The following is a 23,489-nucleotide window of genomic DNA, read 5'->3' as shown; positions in this document are numbered from 1 at the left end:
CATGCGTTTACTCTTTTGATCTAGCAAGCCCACTCCTAGGAATCTATCCCAAAAGACACCTTGGCAAAATAGAAAACAAAGTTTGTACAAGGCTATGTGCTACAAACTATTATAGTAGAACACTGAAAATAACCCAATGCCTACCAACAGGCTAGTGGTCGAAAAACTACAGTACATTCAAACTCTGCAGTACCACATATCTATACAAGGATTGTGGAAGATATCTTTATGTGTTATGGAACGGTCTCCAAATCAGAGTAAGTAAAAAGAGAACTGTGCAGAACATGCATAGAACATGCTATTAAGAGGCCAGGCGCAGTGGCTCACACCTGTAATCCCAGCACTCTGGGAGGCCAAAGCCGGTGGATCACCTGAGGTTAGGAGCTGGAGACCAGCCTGGCCAACATGGTGAAACCCCATCTCTACTAAAAATACAAAAAATTAGCCGGACGTGGTGGTACACGCCTGTAATCCCACCTACTCGGGAGGCTGAAGCAGGAGAATCATCTGAACCTGGGAGGTGGAAGTTGAAGTGAGCCGAGATCGTGCCATTGCACTCCAGCCTGGGAGACAAGAGCAAAACTCCACCTCCAAAAAAAAAAAAAAAAAAAAAAAAGGAACATGCTATTAATATCTTTGTGTAAAAAGGAGGACATTGTGTGTGTGTGAAGAAGATAAAGTTTTTTTTCAAAAAGAAATAATTTAACCAAAATAACAATTAAAATGGTTAAGTGGTTACCTCTAGGGAAAGGGAACCGGGTAGATGAGACAGGGAAGGCACACATATGATTTTAAAAGGACTCCCAGGGCAGGGGCTGCACTCATAGCAGTACCCAGGAAGATGAGCGCTGACTTGCTCCAGGCTCAGGTATAAGCACTTTCCAGAGATTACCCATTTAATCCATACAATGACCGTCTAAGGGAGGCCCAGGAAATGTTCCCATTTCACAGAATCATGGGCAAGGAGAAGAAAGAATCAGTATTTATGGAGTGCCTACTGTGTGCCAGGAGCTTACGTAAAATCTGTATTTAATTTGCTCCATACAATAGTTATGGCCCCATTTTACTAATGAAGAAATTGGGGTCCAGAGAGGACAAAGATATCTACAGTGAAGTGACAGGTGTGGGCTTCAGACTCAGACCTGTCTGATTTCAACGCTCTCCATGCTTAGACAGCAAATGAAAAACATTTTTTTATGTTTGGGGAAGATTTACTTTTCATTATTTTTGTCTGTACAAGTTCAGACTAAATTAAAGCCATAACCAATCATCCTACTTTTTCTGAAAGTGAATTTATGCACAAACCCATCTCCACTACACACCAAAGGCACAAACCTTAACCACCAGCAGCAGGAGCGACATCCCAAAATACACACATGCTATCTGTGGTTCATTAAGGTAGGAAAGATTCAGCTTCTGTGAAACCTACAGAACAAAATCCATCTCCCTATCGAGCTGTGGAATGAAATCACTCTGTTTCAATAAATGTTTACTGAACACTTGAGTGCTGAGTGCGTCTTGGAATACCACAATGAAAGGGACTCGACCCTTGACCCTTCAGGAAACTGCTCCAGCAGAAGGATACTTGACATAGTAGGAAGAACAGAATAATTCGCTTTAAAATGCTCAGGAAAAAAAGTAGGGGTGGGAGAAGGGGGTGGAAACAGATGAAACAAGAAAGACACAAGGCTGATGTGATTAATTCAAAAGTCTCTACTTCTGCGTCTGCTTGGAAATTTCCACAAATTGTTTTCAAGCGTCATAAGAGGGGTGCAGACAGGGCGCTTTGGAAACCTGGAAGTCAGTGAAACATACCAGAGGCCTGAAGCTGGTGCTGCCTGGGCTAGAGGCAGCCTCCCCAGCTTCCTGACCTATGGATCTCACAAGCACCTGAGAACAACGCGGCAGTGCTGCCACTATCAGCATTCAACCTCCCCTCCCCTGGCACGTGCTCAACCAGCTGCTTCCTCACCTGTTTTCTGACATTTGCTGGAAATAAAGTCCTGTGTTAAACGGCCCAACTCATGGCAGACTTGTTTGCTGGAGGTTACTTTTTATTTACTTGAGACCACCCAGAGCCCAGCCACTGCTAACACCTACTATTCACATTCCGAGATAACATCCTTCCCATCTGTTTTCTTTTTTTTTCTTTTTTCTTTTTTGAGACAGAGATTCGTTCTGTCGCCCAGGCTGGAGTGCGGTGGCACAGTCTGGGCTCACTGCAACCTCTACCTCCCAGGTTCAAGTGATTCTCTTGCCTCAGCCTCCCAAGTAGCTGGGACTACAGGCGTGCGCCATCACACACGGCTAATTTTTGTTATTTTAAGTACAGACAGGATTTTACCTTGTTGGCCAGGCTGGTCTCGAACTCCTGACATCAGGTGATCCGTCCGACTTGGGCACCCAAAGTGCTGGGATTACAGGCGTAGCCACCACACCCAGCTCCGTCTGTTTTCAAGTGTGTAAATAAAACAGAAAAGTGGGGCTGGGCATGGTATCTCACACCTGTAATCTCAGCATTTTGGGAGGACGAGGCAGGCAGATCACAGGAGCCCGGGAATCCAAGACCAGCCTGGGCAATATAGCATAGTAAAGTATCCCTCTGCTTTTATAGAGACTCCATCTCTATAAAAACTTTAAAAATTGGCTGGGTATGGTGGCATATGCCTGTAGTCCTAGCTACTAGGGAAAGTGGGGCAGAAAAGTTGCTTGAACCCAGGAATTTAGGCTCCAGTGACCTATGACTGAACCACTGCACTGCAGCCTGGATGACAGAACAAGAGGGTGCCTCTCTTAAAAAAAAAAAAAAAAAAAAAAAAAAAAAAACGTAAAAATAAAATTGCCAGGTGCTATAGCTCACACCTGTAATCTCAGCACTTTGGGAGAAAGAGGTGGGCAAATCACTTGTGCCCAGGAGTTCAAGACCAGCCTGGGCAACATGGTGACATGCCATCTCTACAAAAAATTTAAAAATTAGTTGGGCATGGTGGCACACACATGTAGTCCCAGCCTCTGGGGAGGCCAAGACGGGAAAAACACCTGAGCCCAAGAGTCCAAGGCTGCAGTGAGCAATGATGGCACCACTGCACTCCAGCCTGGGTGACAGGGCGAGACCCTGTGTCAAGGCCAGGTACGGTGGCTCACGCCTGTAATCCCAGCACTTTGGGAGGCTGAGGCAGGTGGAACACTTGAGGTCAGGAGTTCGTAACCAGCCTGGCCAACATGGTGAAATCCCGTCTCTGCTAAAAATACAAAAACTAGCCAGGTGTCGTGGCAGAGACCTGTAATCCCAGCTACTCAGGAGGCTGAGGCAGGAGAATTGCTTGAACCCGGGAGGCAGAGGTTGCAGTGAGCCAAGATCACACCATTGCACTCCAGCCTGGGTGACAGAGCTGGAAAACAAACAGAAAAAACTCTGTGTCAAAAAAAAATTAAACTAAAAAACATAAAGGGGAGTTATATGATATACGAATTATGTAATAACTTGCTTTTCCAAACAACAATATGCTGCAACTAGATCTACTTTTGCTTTGTGTGTTATTCCTCTATATGCTATTTCTTTTTTATTTATTCAAATGTTTAGGGATGCTAATATCATTATGAACATATCTAAAGAACTGATAATGTTGCACGCATCAAACAGTTTATATTTCAAGCTAAAATACATCCTATTTATATCAAGACCTTGAGCTCGCCGCTTTGGTAAGTGTAGATTTAATTTCAACACAGGAGTTTAAAGTTTAAACAAAGGGGAACATAATTAAGTTGTTCCATATAATGTACCCATTTATTAGGATATTATGAAACTTAAATCCTATATTTTCACAAGCATGCCCTTTTGTATATTTGACTCCTGAAATTCAATCTGTTTTGATCCAACAGTACTGTTGCAGCTGTTTTAGGACATTCCAGATAAGGCTGAGGGCAGCCACTTCTCCATCCTGAATCATCACCACATCGTGACACAGCCCCTCTAACCATTAGGAGTCTTCCACTGAAGGGAAGCATGTTATGCCTTTTTGTTTCCTTTGGTATAAAATAATACATGCTCATTTTAGAATATGCAGGTAAGCAGATGTAAACATAAAAATAATGCAAATCCCACCACCTAACCCGACCTGCAATATCATGAGAAACTTCCTCCGTGTTATTTCCTATTCCACTTTATTTCAGGGGTTTTACACACTGCCGAAACGCATTCTGTAAACACAGCTTTGCCTCTTTATTTCTCCAACATCACACTGTACCACCCCTGTTGCTGCCCTCCTCAATTACCTGGCTGGCGGCTTCAGGGACTGAGAGCCTCGCACACAGCCACTTTCCGGCTTTGTGACCTGGTGTAGCTGCCATGAAGTTGTGAAGGTGAAGTGGCATAGCACGCACATAGAGCACAGCACGGGACCCGCCCACAGTACCCATTTTATCAGCTATTATCATTAACTCACTGAGTCATTACACTGGAGTGTTCTGGTGGAGTTTGTCCCAAGCTGGACTTGGACACTGGGGTGGTTTGCAACTTTTTATATTTAATGGTACAATAAAGATGTTGTTCATGAGCTTCATATTTAAGATTATTTTCTCAGGATAGAGTCCCAGTGTTAGAATTCTGGACCAAGAGTCTCTCGGAGTTATTCACTCACTCACTAAGTCACTTTCCCAAATGGTTATACCCATTTCTGCTGCCACAGGACAAAGAAGCTGCAGTTAACTACCAAGGAGTTTCTATAAACAGCAAAATTCCCACTTATTCAAAACACTAGTCAGATATAAAAACACAGACAATGTGACTACTGGACAATAAAAATACACTTTGGCATTAGACTCACACCTCATTTGTCAGATCGCCCTTAAATGTAAGAAAAAAATAAAAACTAAAAAAAATAGACTCATGCCTCAATTCTTGACAAACCTGGTTCTACTTGCCCTCCTGAAGTACATAGAAATGTTCAGCAACCACACAGAGAGAAAAGAGATAGAGAACAACTTCTCAGACTTCCTTTCTGCCCAGCCTCTGAGTACTATAGTGTCCATTTTTATCAGAGTTCAAATACAGAGAATGTCAAATGAGACTGGATTTAATGAGATGAGTGTTATTTCAAGTTTACCAAACTATAAAAAGAACTGAATCAAGTCCGTATTCTCAAATCTAAAACGTAGAAGAATCTGGGCGCCGTAGCTCACGCCTGTAATCCTAGCACTTTGGGAGGCTGAGGCGGGCGGATTGCTTGAGCCCAGGAATTCGAGGACAGCCTAGGCAACAGAGCAAGAACCCATCTCTACAAAAAATACAAAAATTACCTAGGTGTGGTGGTGCATGCTTATGGTCCCACCTACTCAGGTGGCTGAGTGGGAGGATCACTTGAGCTTGGGACGTACAGGCTGCAGTGAGCGGAGATCATACCACTGCACTCCTGCCTGGGTGACAGTGAGACCCTGTCTCAAAAAAATAAAACAAAACAAAATAAAATGTAGACGAGTTCCATGGCAGTAAAAATTCTGAAATGCAGATACTTCCTTTTAAACCCTTTAAATATGTAAATGTCTCACAACCATCCATAAGAATAATTCTATTAAGAATCACTTTATGAACTCCATTGAGATTACCAAGCACTCCTGAGAAGCTCTGTGGCTGTTTTTCAACACTGCAGGGCTGTTTGCACAGCTGGGGAGGCAGACTCCAGCTGGAGAGCACTCCTCTTCAACAGATGGTGCTGGAGCAACTGCACATCCACACAGGAAGAATGAAGTTGGAACCTGACCTCACACCACACACAAAAAATAACTCAAAATGGATCAAAGACTAAATATATTAATAATAGCTGAAACTACAAAACTCATGAAAGAACACAGGTATAAATCTTGACTCTGGATTAGGCAATGGTTTCTTAAGTATAACACCAAAAGCACAAGCAACAAAAGAAAAAAATCGGACTTCATCAAAATTCAAAACTTTTGTGCCTCAAAGGACACTATCAAGAGAGTGAAAACACAACTCACAGAGAAAATATTTGCAAATCATGTATCTAATCAGGGTCTAGTACTCAAAATATATAAAAAAACTCTTACAATTCAACAAGAAGAAGACAACCCGATTGGAAAATGGGCAATGGATCTGAATAGATATTTCTTCAAAAAATATATACAAATGGCCAACAAACACATGAAAAGATGCTCAACACTGTTAGTCACTGAGGAACCGATTAATAATACAATATTCTTACATTATTTAATATTATAACGTTATATAACAATAAGTGGAAAGTAACAAGTGTTGGCAAGTGTGGAAACATGGGAACTCTCCTACACTGCTGGAGGAAACTTACAATGGTGCAGCCATTGTGGAAAATGGTTTGGCAGCTCCTCAACAAGATAAACACAGAATTATCCAGCAATTTAATTCACATGTATGTACCCAAAAGAAATGAAAACAGGTCAGCCGGGTGCAGTGGCTCACACCTGTAATCCCAGCACTCTGGGAGGCCGACGCAAGAAGACCACTTGAGCCCAAGTGTTCAAGACCAACCTGCACAACATAGTAAGACCTTTTCTCTACAAAAAAATTTAAAAATTGGCCAGGCATGGTGGCACACATCTGCAGTCATAGCTACTTGAGAAGTTGAGGTGGGAGGACTGCTTGAGCCCAAGATGTGGAGGCTGCAGTGAGCCATGACTGCACCACTGCACTCCAGCCTGGGTTGCAGAGACCCTGTCTCAAAAATTTAAAAAAAAAAAATACAAAATAAATGAAAACAGGCATTTAAATAATAATTTGTACATGAATGTTCATAGCAGCTCTATTCACAATAGTCAAACGGTAGAAGCAACCCAAATATCTGTCAACCGATGAATGAGCAAACAAAATGTGGTACATTCACAGAACAGAGTATCATTCACTCAAAAACAGAAAGGAAGTTCTGAAAAGTACAACATAAATAAGCCTTGAAAACACAGTGCTCAGTGGCCAGGCACGGTGGCTCATGCATGTAATCCCGGCACTCTGGGAGGCCAGGGCGCTCAGATCACTCGAGATCAGGAATTGGAAGACCAGTCTGGCCACAACATGGTGGAACCCCCTCTGTACTAAAAATACAAAAATTAGCCAGGCATACGCACCTGTAACCCCAGCCACTCGGGAGGCTGAGGTGAGAGGATCGCTTGAACCTGGGAGGCAGAGATTGCAGTAAGCTGAGATTGAGCCACTGCACTCCAACCTGAGTGAAAGAGCAAGACTCTATCTAAAAAATAAATAAATAATAAATGAAATACCCAGAATAGGCAAATCCATAGAGATGGAAAGCAGATTAGTGCTTGTCAGGGGCTGGGAGGAGGGGGAAATGAGGAGTGACTCACGATGGAGAAGGGATTTCCATGTAGGGGATACAAAAGTTCCCAAACTGGATAGAGGTGATGGTTACACAATACCATTAATGTACTTAATGGCACTTAACTGTACCCGTTAAAATGGTTAAAATAGCAGGTTTAAAAGAAAAAGAAAGAGTGTCCGTCTTCCATCATTCTCTAAGGACAAAGCACCATTCATCGGGGGATGAGAGTCCAGTCTTTCCTGCAGGGGAGAGGGAGGCAGACACCCTTCACCCTCAGACACAGAAGAGCATAGCCAGCAGAGTGGGCAGCAGGTCATCAACAAACACCCACTACTCAGGAACACACATGGACATGGAGAATGGGGTCACTGCACAGGAATTCAAGGTGAGGGGAGAGCCCGTCCAGAGCAGCAGAGACACAGCCTGGGCCTGTGGCCGATCAACCCATGGCCAGCCCCAGACTGTGCCCAGCAAACAGCAATTCGAACCCACAGCCTGGCAAACACCACTCAAGGAACACTAAATCTGAACAGAAAGGGGGAGCGGGGAGGCTGATGGAAAAACATGCCATAAAGTACATGCACAAACCTGAAATGAATGATTGCAGAAAATGGAAAACCATTTTAGAAAAGATGCGACTCTTGTCATTAGTAAGATGCAGGAAGACACGCCCTTTATTTTAAAAGTTAAAATTAAAATGTTTTTAAAGGACAAGGAGCACCAAAATGAGAACAGGATTAAATTAAAAGACAACAAGCTAAGATGTTGACCAAGATTAAAGAAAAACTGAAAACAATCATGCTATGGAAAAATTAAAATCCAACTGGAAGGAGTCAAAGGGGAAAATGTACATTACAGAAAATGTCATAGGTGGCAAAAAGACAAAACTGAGAGGCTCCCAGAATGCTGATGGATACAGTGGCAAGGGAAAAATACCGAGATGGACAGAGCGGTAAGGAGACAGATGGTCTAAACCACAGATAAGAACCTCCCCCCAAAAAATAAAATAAATGGAGATGCAATATGAGAGACAGAGACAAAAGCCTTTCTCACAGAAAGCTACCCAACTCATTTGATGAGGCTGGGACAACCTTAAACCTAAGCCAATCCAAAAAAGGAAAACAAAGACCTGCCAGCTTGAAATCGTGAAACTCCTAGGCACTCTCCTCCCAGGACTGGCAGGCAATGGGCAGCAATGCACGCCGTGGGCTGGCCGCCCCGGCCGCAGGACACACACTGTCCCTTCTACCTGAAACTCCAGCTCCAGGACTCCATCCAGAAGACGAAAACAGATCGCAACATAGCAAGCAAGCCTTCAAAGACCAAAGAGCCAGATGAAGGTGTGTTTCTAGGAAAATTAGGCTAATTTGAGCATCAAAAAGAATGACTGTAACTGATTGTAAAACACTGAATAAAAATTGCCATGAATCCATATAGTGATACTCGGGGTGGGTGTGGGGGTTTAGGGTTGCGGGAAGAGAAACATTTGCCTCTACTGGGGATGACTATTTACTAAATCCTTACCTTGAAAACTAGTAAATATACAGAAAGAACCCAGCAATTGCCCTGCCTTTTTAGGAGGAACTGTGGCCTTTAACCCGGTTGAAGTGAGAAAATATCTTTTTATTTTCATTTTTTTGATGGAGTCTAACTCTGTCACCCAGCCTGGAGCGCAGTGCTGCTATCTCGGCTCACTGCAACCTCCACCTCCTGGGTTCATGCGATTCTCCTGCCTCGGCCTCTGGAGTAACTGGGATTACAGGCACCCGCCGCCATGGCCGGCTAATTTTTTTGTATTTTTAGTAGAGATGGGGTTTTACATATTGGCCAGGCTGGTCTCAAACTCCTGACCTCAAGTGATCCCCCCGCCTCGGCCTCCCAAAGTGCTGAGATTATAGGCATGAGCCACCACGCCCAGCCCCAAGAAAATATCTTTATAGAACAACACCAACAGATAAACGTGGAATAAATGACAGAATGGGGGAGGCGGGAATCTCCATTTCACAAACTCTCACAATAAAACTGATTCAGGCAAGTCCTGTATTGTGTACGAATGTGGAAACCATTTGGGGTAAAGGATATCTGCACAGTGCCCAGGAATCACCTATTACTTCCTAATTGTAAAGGGGGAATCACATCTCCAACGAAAAGATCTGGTCGGGCAAGGTGGCTCATTCCTGTAATCCCAGGGAGGCCTTTTGGGATTACAGGCATGAGCCAAGGCAGGAGGCTCACTTTAGGTCAGGAGTTCAAGACCAGACTGGCTTAACATAGGGCGATCCCATTTCTATTTTTTAAAAAAAAAAGAAGGAAGGAAGAAAAGACCTAGAAATCTCCTGTAAACCAAGCGATGACACAGCAGAGGGGGACAGCCTAGCAGGACACGCCCTCCTCCAAGTGGGATGCAGTACAGAGCACACAGCGTTCCATATTTAGGGACGTGCCCAAAATGTCAACTGAAATATAGAAGTGAGTGTCTCTGAAACCGCTCACTTCTACTTTACAGGAAATATAGAAGATAAAATAACATTGTAAAAGAATGATGGGAAAACAATCAGAAAAATCCAGAAAGATTATTAGGTTGGTGCAAAAGTAATGGAGGTTTCTGCCATTAAAAGTCATTAATACAGATGGGAGTGGTGGCTCATGCCTGTAATCCCAACACTTTGGGAGGCCAAGGCAGGTGGATCACTTGAGGTCAGGAGTTCGAGACCAGCCTGGCCAACACGGTGAAACCCCCGTCTCTATTAAAAATACAAAAATTAGCCGGGCGTGGTGGCAGGTGCCTGTAATCCCAGCTGCTTGGGAAGCTGAGGCAGGAGAATCTTTGAACTAGAGAGGCGGAGGTTGCAGTGAGCTGAGATCGCACCACTGCATTCCAGCCTGGGCCACACACTGAAACTCCGTCTCAAAAAAAAAAAGTCATTAATACAAGACAACTGCCCTTGTCTCTTGAAAAACTTGATGTCATAGGCAGGTAGGGAACGGGAAGAGAGGACAGTGGAAGCTATTCTAATTTAATAAACTAAAGAGATAACAACAACCAAATATAATGCATAAAACTTGATGGGTACCCGGTTCCCAAAAGAAAGGTCACAAATCACATTTCTGGTTAAACTGGGGAAATTTGAAACTGATCTGGATATTAAATGTTAAAAATTTTTTTCAGGTATAATGGTACTGTTATATATGAAAATATCCTCATTTTGTGGGGACATACACTGAGGTATTTAGGGGTAAACCGTACTGGTTCTGGGGCTTCTCTGCACCCCCTTCCTGTTTCTCCTCCCCTGACAGTCCTTCCTTTTTTGACTAGTCCTCCTCCTTCTCCTCTGCCCACCTCCACAAGCCAATGGCCCCAGCATCTGATCGGGTCCTGACCCCATCACACTGTCCTCACTCTCAGGCTCAGATGAACCATCCTCACTGCGGCGGCGTGACTGGGGGCTGGGGAGGAGGGGACAAAGGAGGCCTTCTGTGGGTGCAGTGAGACCCATATGGCTTCACGGCACACCAGCAGGCCACCTAACTGCTGAATCTATGTCGCTCACTGGCAAAATTGGGGTAGTGGAGAATAAGAGGTTCCAGGATAGCAAGCAGCGGAGCTAGGTAACAGCAAAATCCCCAAAGCTGTCCTCAACCACAGCTCATTAAATCAGAGAAGAGTTCCATTATCCAGCTCATCACAGGAATCACAAATATCCTCTCCCCCAACACCTACACCAAACCATCACTGAGTTCTCACAATGTCACCTCCTCAGCATCTCTCAAATCCAGCTACTTCCCCCATCGCCACAGCCACAAGGCCAGGCCCAGGCTGCCAGCATCTCTCACTGCATTGGGTCAGCCAGCATCCACTCAGTCAACCGCAGCACAGCTAGAGCCATCTTTTCAACCACGATCCGATTAGGTCATGCTCCTTCCTAAAATCTTAAAGCAATAGCATCCCACTACTCTGGGGGAAAAAAGGCAGAGGTCCCTAACACAGCCTCCAACCCTCTCCAGTGTCATGTCCCAACCAAGGGCTCCTGATGCTTACCAGCCCTAACCACCATAGCCTTCTTTCAGCCCCAAGATTTCCCCAAGCTCCCTCTTGCCACAGGGCCTTTGCATACCTCTTTGATCAGCAACCTCCTCCTCCTCATTCTTTCATAAATCCTTTAAAAAAAATACTCTTATTTCCTTTGAGCTTAATGTGTTGCTATTCTAACTACCTGATTTTCAGCATGTCTTCTTTTCTAACATATGTATTCTAAGCTATAAATTTCCCTCTAAACATGACTTCAGCTGTACCCCATTTTATATACACGTATTTGCTATTGTTCAACCCAAAATATTTAAGCTTTCTGTGACTCATAAGTTACTTAGAAATAGATATCTAAAATTTCCAAATATATTGAGACATTCTTTTTATTGAACCTGGCTTAATGCTGTTGTTGTCAGAGAACATACTCTACACAATTTCAACTCTTTGAAAGTTTCTGAGACTTGCGTTATGGCCAGCATATAGTGAATTTTGACAAATGTGTCTGTGTATTGGAAAAAAACTTAGATTCTACAATTGTTAGGTACAGTGTTCTACATAGTTCCATTAGGTCAAGTTTAGTACTTCTGGCAGGTGCAGTGGCTCACGCCTGTAATCCCAACACTTTGGGAGGCTGAGGCAGGTGGATCACCTGAGGTCAGGAGTTCAAGACCAGCCTGACCAAGATGGTGAGACCCCCATCTCTACTAAAAATACAAAAATTAGCCAGGCATGGTGATACACACCTGTAGTAGTCCCAGTTACTCGGGAGGCTGAGGCAGGGGAATCACCTGAACCTGGGAGGTGGAGGTTGCAGTGAGCAGAGATTGTGCCATTGCACTCCAGTCTGGGCAACAGAGCGAAACTCCGTTTCAAAAAAAAAAAAAAAAAATTAGTACTTGTGTTGTTCAATTCTACATTTTTACAAATTTGTCTACTTGATGCATAGCATGTGAGACAGGTGTGTTAAAATATCTCACGATGATTATGAACTTGTTTCCCTTACAATTAATTTTTCTTTTATATATTTTGAAATTATTACTTTCACATTTTAAATTATTATATCCAAAATGAACTTTTTCTCATATATCCAAAATGAACATTATCTCATTTATCATATATATCTTTCTCTCTACTCGTAATTTTTCCCTTATAATCTACTTTGATACTAAAATAGCTACACCAAGTTTCTTTTGGTTAGTGTTTGCATAGTATCTTTTCCTATTCTTTTACTTTCAATCTTTTAATATCCTTATATTTTAAGTGTATCTCTTTCAAATAGTCTAGTCAGGATTTTCTTTTGTATCCCATCTCACAACCTCTGTATTTTAACTGGAGCATTTAAGTCCACTTACATTTAATGTGATTACTGATACACTGGGATTTCAGTCTACTAACTTACTATTTGTTTTCTCTTTGTCCCAATTGTTCAGTGTTTTCTCTCCTTTCTTGCCTTCTGTCAGATTTAGAATCCCTGATTCTATTTTTCTTGTTTAGCTTAGATATCACACACTATCACAATTTTGGTGGCCACCACACAGATTACATACAACATGCAACCCTGACTTGTCTAATATAATTGGATCTTTGTTCTTCTTCCTGGAAATGCAAAGGCCTTAGAAAAGTTCTACTCCATTTGCCTCCTTTCTAGCCTACATGACATTGTTGTCATGTATTTTAATTATATATATTTTAAACCCAAAGGCATAATTTTTATAGTTAATAATCATTTGGTCTTTTCCACATAGAAACCCTTTTTAGGTCTCCATTCCTTCCAACAATTCTAACATTTAACTTGAGCTCATTTTCCTTTAGCCAAAACAAACAAAAAACACTTAATGTTTCCTTTAGTGTGGGTCTGCTGGCAAACACATTGTTTTTGTTTATATGAAAGTGCCTTTATTTCAACTGTATTTTCTGAAGGACATTTCTGCTGCATACAGAATTCTGGGTTCACAGTTTCTTTGAGCACTTAAATTTCAATAGACTTTTGGTTTTCATTGTTTCTGTTAAGAACACAGCTGTCACTCTTTTTTGGTTTGGTTTTTGTTTTTAGAAGCGAAGTCTTGCTCTGTTGCCCAGGCTGGAGTGCAGTGGTGTGATCTCAACTCACTGCAACCTCCGCCTTTCTCTCTTTCTCTTCATCTATGGTTTTCAACAGTGCTTACAGTCACCGGTCGCTTAACAATGAGGATATATTCTGAGAAATGTATTATTAGGTGATTTCATCCTATGTGAACATCATAGAGTGTACTTTCACAAATCTAGATGGCACACACCTAATCTGTATGGCATAGCCTATTGCTCCTAGACTACAAACCAGTATAGCACATGATTGTGCTGACACTGTAGGCAACTATAAGTCAGTAGCAAATATTTGTGTATCTAAATATAACTAAACATAGAAAAGGTACTGTAAAAATATGTCATAAAAGATTTTTAGAATGGTACACCTGTATAGGGTACTTACCGTGACTGGAGCTTGCAGGGCTAGAAGTTGCTCTGGATGAGTGAGTGAGTGACTGGTGAGTGAATGTGATGGCCTAAGACACTACTAACCAATACTGTATGCTTTATAAACACTGTACACTTAGGCTACACTACATTTTTTTTTAAAGACTTTCTTCAATAACAAATTAACCTCAGCTTACTGTAACATTTTTACTTTATAAACTTTTAATTTTTTGACTCTTTTGTAGTAACATTTAGCTTGAAACACACACACATTGTACACCTGTACAAAAGTATTTTCTTTATATCCTTATTCTACAACTTTTTTCTATTTTAATTTTTTTTAATTATTTTATTTCTTAAATATTTTTGTTAAAAACTAAGAAACAAACACACACATTAGCCTAGACCTACAGAGAGTCAGGATCATCAATATTATTGTCTTCCGTCTCCAGTGGAAGGTCTTCAGGGACAATGACACACATGGAGCTGTCACCTCCTATGATAACAACGACTTCTTCTGGATACCTCCTGAAGGACCTGCCTGAGGCAGTTTTACAATTTGTTTTTCTTTTTTCTATAAGTAGAAGGAATATACTCTAAAATAATAGAAAGCGTAAATAGTAAATATATAAACCAGTAACAAAGTTGTTTATTATCATTATCAATTATTATGTACTGTATATAATTGTATGTGCTATACTTTCCTACCACTTGCAGTGCAGTAGGTCTGTTTACACCAGCATCACCACAAACGCATAGGTAATTCATTGCCCTACAACATTATAACAGCTACCACGTCACTAGACAATAGGAATTTTTCAGCTCCATTATAATCTTGTGGGATCACCTTTGTCCATGTGGACCATCATATGAAAACATCATTATGCAGAGCACGGGGGTGTATCAGGAATTGATTAGATATGGTTCTTTCAGTTCATATGGCTATCGAATCTGTAGATGGTTCCTGTTATTTGTTGCAGGGAATTCTCAGGTATTATCTTTTCTTTTTTTTTTTTTTAATTTAAGACAGAGTTTCGCTCTTGTCACCCAGGCTGTAGTGCAATGGCGTGGTCTCAGCTCACTGCAACGTCCGCTTCCCGGGTTCAAGCGATTCTCCTGCCTCAGCCCCCCGAGTAGCTGGGATTACAGGCATCTGCCACCATGCCCGGCTAATTTTAATACTTTTAGTAGACACAGGGTTTCACCATGTTGGTCAGGCTGGTCTTGAACTCCTGACCTCAAGCGATCCGCCCACCTCAGCATCCCAAACTGCTGGGATTACAGGCGTGAGCCACCGCAGCTGGCCACATTATCTTTTCAAATATTGTGTCTCCTCAATTTTCTCTCACCTCTCCTCTCTTGTGACAATTAAACACAAGTAAGACCTTTTTACTGTATCTGTCTCCTACCCTCTCCAAATTTTTCCATTTTTTATGTCTCCAGGCTCCCTTGTGGGTATTTTCTTCTGAGCTATCTTCTGGGTCACACAATTTTTTCAGCCTGGGTCTAATCTGCTCTTTTTTTGGTTAATTTTGATTATTATGTTTTTCAATTTTAGAATTTTCTTTTACTGGCTGGGTGCAGTGGCTCACACCTGTAATCCCAGCACTTTGGGAAGCAGAGGTGGGCAGATCACCTGAGGTCAGGAGTTCAAGACCAACTCAGCCAACATGATGGGACTCCGTCTCTACTAAAAATACCAAAAAATTAGCTGGGCATGGTGATGGGCACCTGTAATCCCAGCTACTTGGGAGGCTGAGGCAGGAGAATTGCTTGAAGCCGGGAGGCAAAGGTTGCAGTGAGCCGAGATCGTGCCACTGTACTACAGCCTAGGTAACAAGAGTGAGACTCAGTCTCAAAAAAAAAAAAAAAAAAATTTATCTTTAGTAGAGGCGGGATCTTGCCATGTGGGCCAGGCTGGTCTCAAACTCGTGACCTCAAATGATCCACCTGCCTCAATCCAGAAGTGCTGAGATTATAGGTGTGAGCCATGCCAGTGTGGACTAGAATTTTCATTTGGTTCTTTTCTATAGTTTCTAGTTCTCTGCCAAAACTCTCAATCTGATCTTGTATCTCCTTAAACACAAGAAGCATAGTTGTTGTAAAGTCTGTGTCTGGTATCTGGAAGCCCTGCTGATCTGTCTATAGTCTGTTGTTTCTACTGGTTTTAACTCAAGTGCCTTTGCCTCCCTGGGTGTCTATTTTTTTTATTGTATGCACAATAATGAATTTACAAACAGACTTGTGAAAGTCATTAGAGGCCTCCATTGATGTTATCTCCCTCTAGAGAGGATTAAAGTTTGTTTCTGTTGGGAATCTGGAGACACTAGTACACTGGGATTACTTTAATTTCAGAGGACTGAGGTGATGTGAAGCAGGGTTGCAGTCCTTCCAAAGTCTTACTTCTGGCTCATGCGCATTCCTTGGAAGTGGCTTCTTGGGATCCCAATCCAAATTGTGAGGGGAGGGTGTCACCCAGGACTGTTGCCCTTTGGCAGAACCTGGTGCCTCAGCCGTGTTAAGGCACTCGGACAGTCTCACAGGGCTCAGCCTCTCGCTCCCATGTTTGTTTTGTTCGTGGCCCAGTGTTCGTTCCCCAGGGCTGCCCTAGGGCTGCCACAAAACTTCAAGGCTTAAAAAAAAACTTGAAAAAAAAAAAACAAAACAAAACTTGACTGTCTCACTGCTCTGGGGGCTGGAAGTCCGAGATCAAGGGATCAGAAGGGCCGCACTCCCTCTGAAGGCTCTAGGGGAGATTCCATCTGTTATCTCTTCCAGCTTCTAGTGGCCCCAGGCATTCCTTGGTTTGCATCAACAGAACTCTAATCTCAGGCTCTGTTTTCCCATAACCTTTTTCTCTATATGTCTTTCTGTCAAATCTCCCTCCCCTTTCTCTTATAAAGACACCAACACTGGATTTAGAGTTTCTCCTAAGTTCACGACGATTTACTCTCAAAACATTTAATTAGCCAGGCACAGTGGCTTGAGCCTACACTCCCAGCTACTCAGAAGCCTGAAGCAGGAGGATCACTTGAGCCCAGGAGTTTGAGACCAGCCTGGGGAATACAGCAAGACCCCATCTCAAAACAAAAATTTTTGGCCAGGCACAGTAGCTCATGTCTGTAATTCTAGCACTTTGGGACGGCAAAGGGGGAGGATTGCTTGAGCCCAGGAGTTTGAGACCCCAAGCATGGGCAACATAGTGAGACCTCCGTCTCCACAAAAATTTGTTTTTAAATTAGCCAGGCATCATGGAACGCATCTGGAGTTCCAGCTACTCAGGTGGCTGAGGCAGGATTGCCTGAGCCCAGTTAGAGACTGCAGTATGCCGCTGCACTCCACCCTGGACAACCGAGCAAGACCCCATCTCAAAAAAAAAAAGAAAGAAAATATTTTTAAAAGCTATTTAACTAATATCTTATTATACCTGCACCCTGAAGTTCTAGGTGGACCAAATTTGGAAAAGATGCCAAACCCACTACAGATGGCACTATAGATTCCAAGGTGAAAAGCAGCCCCAAATACCACACTCACTTCCACAGACCTTCAGCCTCCTCAGATCCCAGTCCAGAAATTCAGCATCATCTCATTAGCAGACTGTGCTTGGCAGACTGGCTCCTCAGTTACTCAGCCCACCACTGCCAGAAGCAGAAGTCACTGCTCCCTACTCACCTTTCAGACCCCAGGCAGTCGCTGCCTCAAGAAGCCCTCCCAGACCTCCCTGATATCAGGTCAAATTTACCTATGATGTCCTCTCAAAGTATTCTGGCTCTCTCCTCATCAGCACCGGTCCCCATCACAACTTTATATTAACCGTGCAATTGTTTTATTAATGTCTTCTAGACTATCATCTCTAAAAATTTTTGTAGCTGTTGTTACTCAATAAGATACCCCTAGTGCCTTGCACAACAATTAACAATGTTAAGATCTCAAATATTTGCTGTTAAACTGAACCAGTGAAATAAAAAATATAATACCTAGCCATGATATTCCCACTAGTACTCAATAAATTAACAATTTCTGGCTGGGCGCAGTGGCTCAAGCCTGTAATCCCAGCACTTTGGGAGGCCGAGACGGGCGGATCACGAGGTCAGGAGATCGAGACCATCCTGGCTAACACGGTGAAACCCCGTCTCTACTAAAATACAAAAAAAATTATCCGGGCGAGGTGGCAGGCGCCTGTACTCCCAGCTACTCGGGAGGCTGAGGCAGGAGAATGGCGTGAACTCAGGAGGCGGGGCTTGCAGTGAGCTGAGACCCGGCCACTGCACTCCAGCCTGGGCAACAGAGCCAGATTCCGTCTCAAAAAAAAAAAAAAAAAAAAAAAATTCTTTAAAAAATGGTCTTTGCTAATTTTCAGCCAGATTTGTTTGTATTTGCTCTTCTGGAGCCCAGAGATGGAGACTCAGACCAGCTTGAGCTGAAGAAAAATGGAGTCAGGGAAATGATTCCTATCTGGGATAAAAAAAGAACAATCAGAAAGACAAACAATAATCAAAAGCAACCATTTAGTGATCACTTACTATACATCGGCCACTATGTTAGGTGTTCTACACTGATTATCCCATTTAATTCTATGAGTTAACATCCCCATTCCTATTTTATGGATATGACAACCGTTACTTCTATTTTACAGACATGGAAACTGAGGCTCAGGAACACACAGTTAACATTTACTGTCACTATAACCAACCTAAGAACTAATATTTTCCATCTTTACAGATGAGGAAACCAAGTCTTAAGGGAGGTTTAGATGCCCTGTCCACAATCGCATGCTTCTTAACTAGAAGCACAGGGTCTGAAGCGACTTTATCTGATACCAAAGTTTAGACTCTGAAATCCAACAATAAAATGGTATTAAAAACCTTCTACATTACTTCATACCTACTAGGATGGCTATTATCAAAAGAGAGATAATAACAGGTACTGCCAAGGATGTGGAAAAATTGGAACCCTCCTCATACACAGCTGGTGGGAATGTAAAATGGTACGGTAGCTTTGGAAAATAGTCCAGTAGTATTACCATATGGCCCAGCACTTCCACTCCTAGGTATATAGCCAAGATAAATGAAAACCAACGTCCACACAAAAACATGTACATGAATGTTCATAGCAGCATTATCCAGAATAGCCAAAAAGTAGAAATAACTCAAATGTCCATCACCTGATAAATGGATAAATAAAATGCAGTGTATCTGTATAATAGAATACTACCCAGTAACAAAAAGAAGAAATGAAGCACCGATACATGCTATGACATGGATGAGCCTTGAAAATATCATGCTAAGTGAAAGAAGCCAGAACACATATTGTATGATTCCATTTTTATAAAATGACCAGAATCAGCGAACAGAGAGACAGAAAGTAGATTCTGGTTGCCTATGGTTGAGGGAGTTGAAAGGAAATGGGGTGATGAAAATGTTTTAAAATTGACTGTGGTGATGGTTGCACAACAGCAAATATACTGACAACCCCTGAACTATATGCTTTAAATGAATGAACTGTATCCCATGTGAATTATATCTCATAAAACTGGGGTGTATTTTTTTAAGATTTTTACAACTTAAACCCTTCACCTAATTTTTACTAGTCTTCATTTCATAATGGAAAAAATGCTTTGTTTAAATTTAAAATCAGGAATCCAAGCACTTTCATGCTCGTATCCAAAAAAATGTTAACTTTTTAGAAACTTTCAAATAAATTAAACTCTTTTAACTGATAGCTTCGCAGAATTACACGGTTCTTTACCGAAATTTCAAAATACCTTATAATGTGCTGGGGAATGTGCTGGTTGGTGTGTTAGCTCCATTTTCTTTCTTTCCATTCTAGCTGCGCAGTTCTACAGAGTCATTACTGTATACTGTGGTCAGGAAATACAAATGAAGTAATGTCTTTGCTGGGGACAGCTTCAACTCTATAGAGCTCAAATAGATTAAAAAATCAGACATGCATGAAACACTAACCTGACAAATGGCCATCACAAATCTGCACAGATCAAATTTTCAATATGCTAAAGATCTATAACCTGAAGAATTATTTGAAGTTTGGAGAGGCTTCTTTTTACATGTGTGCCATAAGGTCTTGTATTTCAAAGTGTGGTCCATGGACCAGCAGCATCAGCATCTTCTGGGAGCTTGTTAGAAATGCATATTCTGCCAGGTGCGTTGGCTCAAGCTTATAATCCCAGCACTTTGGAAGGCTGAGGTGGGTGTATTACTTGAGCTTGGGAGTTTGAGACCAGGATGGGGAATATGGCGAAACTCCATCTCTACAACAAAATACAAAAATTAGCCAGGCATGGTGGCATTTGCCTGTAGTCCCAGCTACTTGGGAGGCTGAGGCAGGAAAATCACTTGAGCCCTGGAGGCAAAGGTTGCAGTAGCTGAGATGCACCACTGCACTCCAGCCTGGGTGACAAAGTAAGACTTTGTCTCAAAAAGAAAACAGAAAATAAAAAGAAATGCACATTCTAAGGCCCCACCCACCCTAGACCTACTCAACCATAATCATCATTTTAACAAGATCCCTAGGGGATGAATCTGCACATTAAAATTTGAGGAGCACTGTCCTAAGACATTCTCTTTGTTTTTCTCTTCATTAAGACAGCTCTGACTTGCACTAGACTAATATTTTAAAAGCCTGACATACATACAGTTCTGGTCCTGGGCCAGCTTGTCCTCAGATCCATTCTTTGTCCTTCTGCTCCACTCCAAGTTGTGGAGGAGGTGACCCCAGCCAGGACAGGGTTCCCAGGCAGAAGGGGAACAGTACATCTGTAGCAGCAGCTGTGTCCTTGCAAGCCTCCAGCCACTGCCAGGTGGACCCCTTGTGACCCCAGTTTTTGGTGGGTGACAGCTGTCCCTGAAGTCTGAAATGCCATCTCCTTCCTTCACCCTCCAGCTTAGGGGTGGCAGCGGTTTCCTGCTTGTTGCCTCATCTCCGGCTTGCCTCACTGCAGCCTGCATTCTCAGTACTCCCACCACCTGTGTGACCACTCCCCTACGTTACATTCCTTCTGTTCTAAATACTTAAGGTGAGTTCTGTTTTTCTTTTTAGACTCAGACGGCTATCCCATACCATTTTTGATATTTCTATTATGTACCATAGATACCAGAAGAATTTTGTGAATGGCTTATCTGCTGGGAAAAAAAAAAAAAAAAATAGAGCTATTACATACAGTCAACCTCGCATTCCCACATTCTGACAATCTCTTAACAACTCAGAAGAAAAATCAGCCTTAAGCTATCTGTAGAGCAGATGTGACTGTATTCAGAAACTCTAAGTCCTCGGGGTGTATTTTTAACAGTCTACCCATCACTCCTCCTCAACCAGAACAGCTGGTATAGCAGCTATTGTTTTAGGAGAAAAAAGAAGGAAAGCAAAAACACCTCTTAACCAACAAAATTCTGAACACTGGAATCTCTCAGGAATCAAATCTCTCTCAACACAATCTTGTTCTTAATCAACCTTTTAAATCACATGATCTACCCCACACTGGTCAGCACCTTGCCTGGGCAACAGGAGAAAGCAAGTCCTATCGGTACCATTTAGGGCTATGTGGAGATCTTCCCAAAAGCACATCTGGTCCATCACCCCCATGCTTTGAACAACCCTCTGTGGCCACCTCTTGCCCACGGCCAAAAAGCAAACCCTTCAAAGGACCAGCCCCTCGAAATTCAGCCTTAACTAACCCTTCCAACCTCTAAGTCTAATCAACGTGATCCACCTCTGGCCCAACTTCTGATCATTTCACAGTTGTCCCTAAAGCTCTAGACACAGCGTTCAAATATGTAGAAAGCCATTTCTTACCCACTTATCCTGGCGAATTCCTTATCCCTCAAGATCTCACCTTAAAGAAAACCTCTCCTGCCTCCCCAGGGCAGTCTCTGCCCCGAGTTTCCACAGCACTTAAAATGTTGTCATGTCAGGTGCCCAGGTGTCCATCTCCCCACTAGACTGAGAACCCCTAGGTGTAGAAACTACCTTCCATCTTAAGGTCTTGACCATGGTTCCAATCCAGATCCACATTTACGACCTGTGACACCCTGGACAAATCATTTAACCTTGACTCTACTTCTATTCCAATTCCAAAAGGCGGAGATGATAGCATCCAACTCATTGGGTTCTCACCAGTACTAATAAACCAAGTCAAGTGCTGTAAAGCTAACCCAAGAAATTGCCTGGCACATAGACGGTATTAAAGAATTGTTATTTGCTATTGCTATCATTATTATTACTACTGTTACTGTTACACCCGGAACAAAGCAGGTGTTCCGTACCTATCTGCTGAATAACTGGAGCACTTCACAACAAACCTGTTTGTAACATGTTAGGAGTTCAGGTTCCCCCATCGCAGGTATCAAAGGCTGACAGAAGAGAAGGCTCCCACGGTGAAGGGACCGGCTGAACCTAACCCGCCCCTGAGGAAAAGCGCACTGCAGCAGGAGGAGAATGTCCGTGCCAACCGGATCTGCCAGCGCTGCCCCACGGACTCAGCCTCCTCACGGCCACCTGTCCAGCCACCTGCCTGAGGAAGCAGTGTTCTAACCGGGCAGGCTCACCCGGAGCAAAAACCGTAAGCAGTTTTCAATAGGAAGCACAACGGGAAAACAAACGGTGCAACTTTCCTCCTGCAAAAAGGACGTGCGTCTTTATCTAATATTTAGCGTTCGGAGTTCTCAGTGGAGAGTTTGGTGCCAAGCGGGTGCGCGGTCCCGGCTTTGCTGAGAGAGACGGTAACTGAACGCGCATCCCTTCCTTCCCTCTTGTGATGAAGGGGTGAAGGGGTGATCCCTCGCACCCGGGTCCGAGCGGACTTCTGAGGGCACCACAGGGAAGTCTGCAGGGCACTCGCAGGACACCACCCGACCGCTCCTGAGAAACGTGCAGAACTGGGGTTTGGGGACCGCGCACGCCTGCGGGGCGCAGCCGGGAGCCCCCGCGTGGGACCCGCTCGGTGGCACGAGCGCAGTCCCCTGCATCTAGGCCTCAGTTTCCTCCGAGTCCTTGCGGCCCAACTCGTCGCGCGCCCCCCGCCCAGCACGCGGCCCCCGGGAGCGCCCACCTGCGCGCCCCCCGCCCGGCCCCGCCGCCGCCCGCCGTCCGTCGGGGGCCGCGCGCTCCGCCCGGGGCGCCGGCCCGTTACAGCGGCGGGTCACGCTAGACCGAGGCGGGGACGCCCGCGGGACCCCAGGCCGGGCTGGGCCGGGCCTGGGCGGCCGCTCGGGCAGGGCCACGGGCCTCGGCTGGGGCTGCCGCGGCGTGAGGGGCGCGCGCCCGGGCCGCCGCGCCGCCAGCTCACCTTCTGTCGGATCTGGCCCGACGTGGACACCTTGCGGATGAGCTTCTGTGGGGAGCCGGGCTCCGCCTCGGGCTCGCTGTCGGACGACTCCTCGGGCGGCGGCGGCGGAGGCGGTTGCGGCGGACCCGGCGGAGGGGCGCCCGCCGCCGCCGCCATGCTGCCGGGCCAGCGCGCGCACCGCGGGCGGGGGCGGGGCGGGGCCGGCGGGAGGGGCGGGGCCGAGGGCGGGCCGGGCCGGGGGCGGTGGGGGCGGCCTCCCGCCTCTCCCCGCCGCGCCCCCTGCCGGCCTTGTGCGCAGCTGCAGACGGCGCGGCGCGGCCCCTCCCCGCCCCCACCTGAAGGGTCCCGGGGCCCCCCGCCCACCTCTCCCGGCCGTGGCTTCTGT

General features: G+C 44.2%; 1 protein-coding gene across 2 annotated transcripts in view; it reads right to left on the bottom strand.

Annotated features, from left to right (window-relative positions):
- DGKD (diacylglycerol kinase delta) overlaps window positions 1-23,274 on the bottom strand; it is a 124,299-nt gene extending 101,025 nt beyond the window's left edge. For both annotated transcript variants that reach the window (XM_038001356.2, XM_007966693.3), the window contains exon 1: window positions 23,105-23,274. In XM_038001356.2, coding sequence (XP_037857284.2) covers window positions 23,105-23,260 — 156 coding nt within the window. In that variant the 5' untranslated portion in view covers window positions 23,261-23,274. The remainder of the gene's footprint in view (window positions 1-23,104) is intronic.
- Window positions 23,275-23,489: the final 215 nt, after the last annotated feature.

Source organism: Chlorocebus sabaeus, chromosome 10, assembly GCF_047675955.1.
Source record: "Chlorocebus sabaeus isolate Y175 chromosome 10, mChlSab1.0.hap1, whole genome shotgun sequence".
NCBI classification, from domain to species: domain Eukaryota; kingdom Metazoa; phylum Chordata; class Mammalia; order Primates; family Cercopithecidae; genus Chlorocebus; species Chlorocebus sabaeus.
This window is presented reverse-complemented; position numbering and strand designations above follow the sequence as displayed.